Source organism: Tursiops truncatus, chromosome 16, assembly GCF_011762595.2.
Source record: "Tursiops truncatus isolate mTurTru1 chromosome 16, mTurTru1.mat.Y, whole genome shotgun sequence".
Classification (NCBI taxonomy): Eukaryota; Metazoa; Chordata; class Mammalia; order Artiodactyla; family Delphinidae; genus Tursiops; species Tursiops truncatus.
Genome location: NC_047049.1, coordinates 48,046,177 through 48,054,294, shown reverse-complemented (window position 1 = coordinate 48,054,294; position 8,118 = coordinate 48,046,177). Strand labels below are relative to the sequence as shown.

The window sequence follows — 8,118 nt, the reverse complement described above, 5'->3', positions numbered from 1 at the left end:
CACGAGTCCCCATAGGAATGAGCTCAGACTCCAGTATGGCTTGGGTCTACTACCTGTGTGACCTTGGGGAAGTTACTTAACCTCTCTGAGCGGGACAGGTGGCAGCCTCTCAGGATCTGAGGAGATGATGGTGTGGAGGGTCCAGAGCTGAGCTTGGCCATGCCCAGAGCTGCTGCTATTATGATGATTGTTTTTATGGTTGGACAACTCTGGGCCCTGATGTTGTCCCTTATCTTGGGCCACCATGAGGATAAGAGGCAACTTCAGGGTCCTCACCAGAGAACACAGGGCAGCAAAGACCCAAGTCACAAAGCCCCTGGCCAAGGGAGCTCAGCCACGGTCTTCTGGGCAAGGGGGTGGGTACAGCCAGGCAGAGAGGGCAGCTGGGCAGTCTGGGCTCTCCAGAGGGTGGAGGGAGCAAGGAGAGGAGAGCAGGGGGGCAGAGCATTATCACTACCCTGGCCAGGCCCCTCTTCTGCCCCCTGGGGGGTGCTGGGTGCCGGACACCCCTCCCCAGGGGCTATATTAGCCTTGTGAGTCACAGTGGACCCGCTGGGAGGCCGAGGGCGGGCGGGCACAGTGTAGGGTTACAGTCCATTTATGGGAGCAGCAGAGGGCAGATATCAGTGTCGATGGCATTCGTTCCCAGCTATTCTTAGGAGCCTCTCAGGAGCTGCACACAGCCCGGCCAGGCAGAAAGGGACGGAGCAGGCAAGGCCGGGGGGTCGGGGGCAGGGGCCGAGGTACGGGCTGGGGAGGCAGGGTGCGTGAGGGTCCTCTCACTCTACTCTTCTCCCTTCATCCGCAGAGGCCGCCGCTGTCAGCACCGGCATGTCTTACAGCGTGACCCTGTCCGGGCCTGGGCCCTGGGGCTTCCGTCTGCAGGGGGGCAAGGACTTCAACATGCCACTCACCATATCCCGGGTGAGTGTGCACGGCCCACAGCCTAGAACCCACAGGGGCGGGGCATGCTCAAAGGAGGGTGTGTGCGTCCATCCCTCCATCTGTCTGTCCTCCCTGAGGCTCTTGGAAAGCAGAGCACGCTTTCCTGGTCTGGGGGTGGGACTGGACCCAACTGGATACTGCCGGCCACGGGCCCCTGATCTTGGCCACAGCTGTTGCCCACCCTCGCTGACTGGCCTATTATGAGTATGAAACATGGGCAAGCGGCTGGTGTTTTGAGCAGAGAAAGAAATGCCAAGTTTGCAGGCCAGGCAGGCAGGTGGACAGAAAGTACAGGGCCTTCCTAAGCCTTTCTCCGGGAGGGTGGGCTCAGGGTACCCCCCAAGCCTGGAAGAGGGCAGCTGCTTTGGGGAAAGAGCACTCCTAGCATGGAGAGGTCAGGTGACAGGCGGGCAGACGGTTAGATGTACAGACTGCTGACCTCGGCTGCCCTGCTATCAGGGCTCGGAGCTGGGCTGGGCTGGTAACCGGTCTCCTGCATCCACTCCATCCCAGACCTGAGATAACAGTCGCCTTCTACCCCCGCCTTCCCGGGGCTGCTGTGGGACCTCACACTGGCTGGCTTCGCGGAGCTGGGCCTTCCTTGCTTGCTGGAGGTCCTAGCCATTCACCTACAGCTGCTCTGCCTGCCCGTCTCAAGTCTGGTTCGCCATGCTCACCTGGGGAAATGGCCTGTGTGTTCTGCAGTGTCTGTGATCAGGGAATGGCACTGCCTGAGGGGAAGGTCACAGATCTTTGGAGATTGTCTGAGTAACTCTATTGCCCAGCTGGAGACACTGAAGTACAGAGAAGCAAGAAGCTAGATCTGCTTGAGAGGAAGCGGTCTGTGAGAAGGGACTTTGTTTTAAACACTGCTGTGTCCCTGGCACCTAGACCAGTACCTAGGACATAGTAGGTGCTCAGGCAACACTTATCAAGTAAAGGGAAGTCCAGCAGAGGGGCGCTGAAGGCCCCAAGGCTCAGGGTGGACTGTGAAAGGTGCCAGGGCAATCACAACCCCTGCCTGGGGGGGTCTGCTGAGACTGAGCCCCAGCAGTGCTGGCGTGGGCACAAGGGGGCAGGCTGAGGCCCCAGGCTGTCACTGGAGGGTGATGGATGGGCAGGGGTGTCTGGGTCACTGCTCACCTGGAGACAGGGAGACAGTTTCTTCTCCAGGGCATGGAGCCTTGCCTTGGGCCTGAGGGAGGGACGGGGAGGGTGGTGGGGAGGCACTGAGGTGGGCAGCCAGGGAAGGCCTGAAAGGTGCTTGGCAGAGGGGGCAGGGAACCAATGTCCCCACTGGAGGCACAGTCCTGGCTATGCAACCAAATGTGGACACTTGGGGGGACCCTAAGATGGAAAGCTCCACTCAGGGGTGTTATGGGAGCCTCACGACAGCCTCACAACTCCTCTGGGGTGCTGGCCTGGCTCTAGTCCAGGGAGAAGGCCTTGGCCGCCATCCTGCGGGAGGTCTGGCTTATTCCAACCTGCGTCTCCAGACCCACTGCCCTGGAGACCCCACGGTCCCATATTAGAAGGGCACCCAGAGACTTACACACTCAGTCTGATGATATGGTGACACAGGGGCATTTGAGCCCCAGCAGACACACCCCCTCTGCCCCCAGGACCCTGCACAGCTCCCCACACCCCTGGTTACAGGTCTCCTCCCTGTACAAGGCAGGACCCTCCACCGTCACTCTCATGGGTCCACCAGCTTCCCACGCCTGGGACTGAGCCTAGATCTCCCCCAGCCCCACTATCCTCAAGGCCTCCACCTGGTGGAAATTAGCCTCCTGGCTCAGTGGCACCCAGGATAGCCGATGACCTCATCCGGGGTCTATGCGCCACCTGGCCCCAGCCGGCCCAGGGCTTAAATTGCAGCACAGAGGCCGTAAGCTGGACAGACAGCAGGAAGAATGTCCTCACTGTAGGCAGGGGGTGTATTGGGATGTACTAGAGCCAACGACTAGGGGGGACTTTTAAAAATAGAACCCGCAGCTCAGGCAGGGCATCAGGGGATGGGTCTCTCAGTTCCCTTCAGAGGCGTGCCCCCAAATCACTGAGGCCATGGAACCAGCTGGACTGGGTGCTGGGGCCTTCCCAGGGCTTGGAGCTTCTTGATGAGTCCTCCGGTGTGCTGCTGATGCCCTGGGCTCGGGCGTCCCAGGCTCAGCGTTGCTGGCCAGGCAGGCCTCGGGGCACTAGCCCTGCCCTCCCAACAGGGCTGTGGTATTTCCTGCTGGGGCGCTCCAGGTCCTTCTGCACCAGGAACTTCTCCCCTAAGGGGATGCAAGGCCAGAGCTCCCTGGAAGAATCCTATTTCCACTGCAGCCCTGATCTGCTTCCCACAGAGGGCCAGTAGATGTCCTGGCCTGAGTCTTTGCGACACGGCAGTAGTGACGTATTGTGGTGGGGGGACTCGCAAAGGCGGGGCCGGCTCGTTCTCAGCAGGGGCCGGCACCCCTGGGCACACGCACTGTAACCCTGAGGCAGGTGGTCAGGCAGGCAGGTCTGGGATTGGCATCTCACTTCAGAGCCGGGCAAACTGAGGCTCCAACTTGCTCATGCGCTCCTGTGACCTTGGTAACCCCATGCCTGCTTCCTCACCCTCTGGCTAGGGGCTAGTAGGAAAGCACTGCGTGGGGCCGTCCCCTGTGTGCTGCAGCTCCTCCTGTAAGAAGGCTGGCCACATGCAGCCTGGGTGGTAGCCCCTGTACCCACCCCACCCTGCCCACCAGCCCTACAGAATCAACCTTGGGGCAGTAACAGCCCCTCGAGTCCTCCCTTCGGTGGGTCTCAGCCTGAGGACCCACAGAGAAATGAGTTCAGGAGGGAGACTCGGAGGGTGGAGGGGAAATGCCTTTATTTATCTTGGACAGGTGTGGCTGGGCCTGCAACATGAGCTGCCCTCCCATCCCCACCCTCCCCCAATCCCAGCCAGTCCTCCAGGAAGTGGGGAAGGGGTGGGAGCAGCCAAGAGGGAACAGTTCCAAAGGCCCAGCCCCCACCCCTGTCGGGGCAGCTAGGCCTGAGGCCAGGGCCACGGTCTGGGGCCTTGCCTCTTGGCGCACGAGTTGCAGCCCTTGATTTTATGGCAGCGACGTATGCTTTTGTTTGGCTCTGGTACTCACAGCTGTGTCACCTTAGAAAAGTCAGTTCACCTGCTCAGCCTCAGTTTTCTCATCTGTAAAATGGGAATGGTACGTCGGTAAAAGTACACGTGAGAGTTCTTTCTAATGTGCACTTATGAAAATACACCTATTTTTCCACATGGGCTGCTTGTGAGGATGGGGGAGTGGTGGAACTGAGCCTGGCCCCGGGGGGGTCCTGCCTTTCTGCTCCAAGGCCTCCGCTCCTTACGGCCTTACCCACAGGCCCAGCAGGCTCACCTCTGCCCCTTTGCTGTTCTCGGTTCCAGTATTTGTCAGACTCTCCTGGCTATGGTGGCGACACAGAGGACAGAGGGTCCCCGAGAGGGGAAGGGGGACAGGCTGAGATTTTTCTGGGGCAGCTGCACTGGTGATTCCTGGAATTTTGAGGCCATGGTGCTGTTTCTTGGGCAGCGCCTAGCAGTGCTGACAGCAAGTGCTGTTTATAGCCATGCTGAAGGTCAGGCAAGCCTCTGGAGGGCTGCTGCGGGGCTGGCTCCCAAATGAACGAATGGGGAAGATAACCAGACAGTGGCCCACCGCTGGGGAATACATCCTTAGAGGTTCCCAGGCCAGGCCCTCTCCCAGCATGCTGCTTCTCCCTGGTGCACAGAGCTGTTCCTGACCCCGGGAGGTCCCTGAAGTGAGTGGGCATGAGGCTGGCTGGGTCCTGGGGAGAGGGCCTTCTGAGGTCCTGGGCCGGGACATAGGACAAGAGCAACTTCACTGGCAGGCCCCTGGGGGGCTCCTCGGGCTGAAGACGTTGTGAGACGGCAGCAAGTGCGAGGAGGGCAGGGCTTCCTGGGTGATGTCTGCTGGGCCTGCTGGGGCAGCTGTCCTGCCTGGGAGATATCTCCCCAGTTCCCTGAATCTCCCTCTTGTCCAGGGGCTAGCCATGATTGAAAGGCCCCCACCCAGGGCCCTTCCATTCCCAAACACAGCTTCTCCACCCCTTTGAAGCCAGGATCCACCTCTTCCCAGGAACCATTCTAAGTGGCATGAAGCAGACTTTGCCATCCAGGACCTAGAACTGGGGGACAAGAGGAGAAGAAAGAGACTCAGAAGGCCAGGGAAGGGTGTGGTCAGCTAGAGAGGGGGCCAGTGACCCCTGGCTTTGGCACAGGGAAGTCATTGGTATGTGGAGTGGTGGGGGCCAACGTCAGATGGCTGATGTGAGAGGGATGGGAGACTGTAGAGGCCAGAACTGCTGGTCACTTCTTGGAAATGCCTGGTGGTGAAGAAAGGGAGAGAAACATGGCAGGAGCCAGCTGGAGCAGCTAAGGCTTTTTTTTCCAAGACAACTTTTTGAGAGCAGTTTTAGGTTCACTGCAACGTTGAGAGGAAGATAAAGGGATTTCTCATAACCCCTCTGCCCCCATGCATGCACAGCCTCCCGCATCACCAACGTCCCCCTCCAGAGTGTACATTTGTTATAACTGATGAAACTACACTGGCCACCATTACTACCCAGAGCCCATAGCTTACATTAGCGTTCATGCTTGGTGTGTACGTTCTATGGTTTTGAACCAATGTATTATGACGTGTATCCACCATTATAGTATCACAGAGAGTATTTTCACCGCCCTAAAAGTCGTCTGTGTAAGGAGAGGCTTTTTGAGCACAGATAAGACTCTGGCTTTCTTATCAGCCAGGGTGGGGTTGGAGAGAGGGGCCATGGGAAGACAGAAGCTTCCAGTGAGAGGGCAAGGGACGGAGCAAGGCCCCAGGGGAGGCCAGATGGGAAGGGAACAGAGCATGGCATGACAGTAATTTAATCACACAATGTAAAATGCACTTAGGGCTCCCTGGAAATCCCCTGGGATGTCAGCCTGGGAAGGTCAGGAGGAGATGCTGGAAGCTGCACAGTCCACAGCACCCACTGCCTGCCCTTGGCTCCCATCCCTTGCCGCACCTACACTGGCAGGTCTAGAGGGAAAGGAAGTCAGGGACCTGTCTGCCTTTAAGCACTAGGAGTGATGGTCGGGACCTTCTGCGGAGCCCAGTGGCCCCCTCTGCTGCCAGGGAGCCGGGGAAATGGGAGCCAAGGGCATGGGTGTGCCTGAGCCCCAGCCAGTGCCTTGCTTCCCTGGGACCCTGGACAGAACTTCTCTCCCCTCCAGCTGATGCTCAGGCCCCTCTAGGGACAGGACGCTGGCTCAGGGCTGATCGGTCAGGGCTGGCCCTTCGCACACCACCCGCTGCCAGCCCCCGACCTTGTGTCCTCTGGAGGCAGGGGCTGCAGCCTCGCAGACTCCAACCCCTGGCACCTCCCAGGGGAAGGGGTCAGGGACAGCACTGGCACCTCCTCGGTTGGGAGCTTCCCTGAAATTGTCTCAGCTCTGCACTGTCTTTGTATAATGCCCTATTTAGTGATGAAATCCTCTCCACAATCCCGGGAGAAAGGCATCATGGCTGTCTTTACGCAGAGGTCCTGGAGGCTGGCACTGCAACCTCAGGTCTGGCTCAGACTACAGTCCATGGTCTTTTCTCTACTGCTTCCCCCCAAGGCACCCGAAGGTCACGGGGACCACAGCTGCTGCCTGGCACCGGCTATCCCTGTGCCCCCTCTGGGGTGCCCGAAACCATGGCCCAGCAAGGAGGGTGGGCTAGGTGGCAATCTTGGCCCCCAAACACCTAGAGCCTGCCTTAGGGGCTTCCGAGACAGGACCTCGGTCCTGGAGCTCTGCCCATGGCTGGGTTCCCTGTGGAGAGGTGGCTGGTGACTAGAAAAGGTGAAAAGTGAAATGGGAATGAAACAATCATTACAAAGAATTTTTCAAATGCTACAGAGGGGCTAGAAAGACTTTAAAGAAAAGAAAAAGAAATCCTCCAAGGATTTAGGAGCTTTGGGTCTTTTCTGGGACAAGGAAAGCAGAGGGAGGGGGCTAGGGAGTCAGACAAGAGGTACATGGGTACCTCACACCTGGACTGCACTCTTCACAAGCGCTGGGCTCTGGGCAAGTGTTCAAGGGTGGCCACACCCTTCTGCCACGCAGGCTGCTCCTGCAGAGCGAGGAGGGATCTGACGGCCCTTGGCCAGAGCTGAGGGGCAACTTCTTAGAGTCCCTGCCTCCTTCTCTAGGGAGACCTGGGCAGAACTAGCAGAGCACCTCTCTACAAGAGGATTATAGCATCCTCCACCCCACCAGCCCGAGGGGTCTTGAACCCTGCTCAGGGCAGCCAAAGGTCAGGCCAGCTGAGCCCTGACGAGCACACACAGGTGCAAGGAGAGGCGCCAGGGGCAGGCTGGAGCCAGCCTGGTGGCAAATTCCTCAGGGGGTTTGGCTGTTGACCAAGCCTGGGGGAGCCTGGGCTCTTCCCTGGGCAAAGGATCAGCTCAGTCTATACCTGAGGGTGAAGGGGAGCCGGCCAGGGCCAGGCAAGGGGAAGGTGGGAGCCCTGTGGGAAGGTATGATGTTAGCTAACCCATGCCTGAGGGAGAAATAAGTCCTCGAGGCAGCCTGGAAGGGAGGGCATTCCAGATGGCCCCGTGGTTTGCCCTAGCTGGTCTGGCCCCAGCCTCTCTTGGATGTCATTCTGGTGTCCTTGTTCACACTTAACCCATGATCTCCTGGACACAGCTCTGGTCACCTCTGCAGGCATGAGGCCCTCCACTCTGTCTGGGGTCTGTGGCTGTCCTGCCTGGGAGGTCCCTGCTGCAGGCTGATGGCCCCCTTCTCTGTGGATGCTTAGAAGCATCTGGGGGAGCCCTGGGTCAGGGAGCCCTGGCATGGGGGTGTCCTGCTGTGGGGAAGCCCTGTGGGCAGTCCACTAAGACAGCAGAGGCATGGCGCAATTCACCCTGAATGGGAGCATCCTGGCGTCTGCACTTTCTCTGAAATGCTTCAAACATAATATGGACTGATGGATGGAGAGAGGGATGGACACTTGACCAGCAGTTTGAGTGAAATGCTACAGTAGAACCTCGGTGGTGGGTATTCGGGTGCTCCCCGTAGAATTAGTTCTGCCTTACTGTGTTTGAAGGTATCTATAATAAAATACCCGAAGAGCAGAGGCCTGAACATGA

General features: G+C 58.7%; 1 protein-coding gene across 5 annotated transcripts in view; it reads left to right on the top strand.

Annotated features, from left to right (window-relative positions):
- The first annotated feature begins 585 nt into the window (after positions 1–585).
- The window catches only part of LDB3 (LIM domain binding 3), a 58,149-nt gene continuing 50,616 nt past the window's right edge, over positions 586–8,118 (top strand). For all 5 annotated transcript variants that reach the window (XM_019925746.3, XM_033842044.2, XM_073793381.1 and 2 more), the window contains exons 1-2: positions 586–711; positions 809–924. In XM_019925746.3, the coding sequence (XP_019781305.2) occupies positions 832–924 (93 nt within the window). In that variant the 5' untranslated portion in view covers positions 586–711; positions 809–831. The remainder of the gene's footprint in view (positions 712–808; positions 925–8,118) is intronic.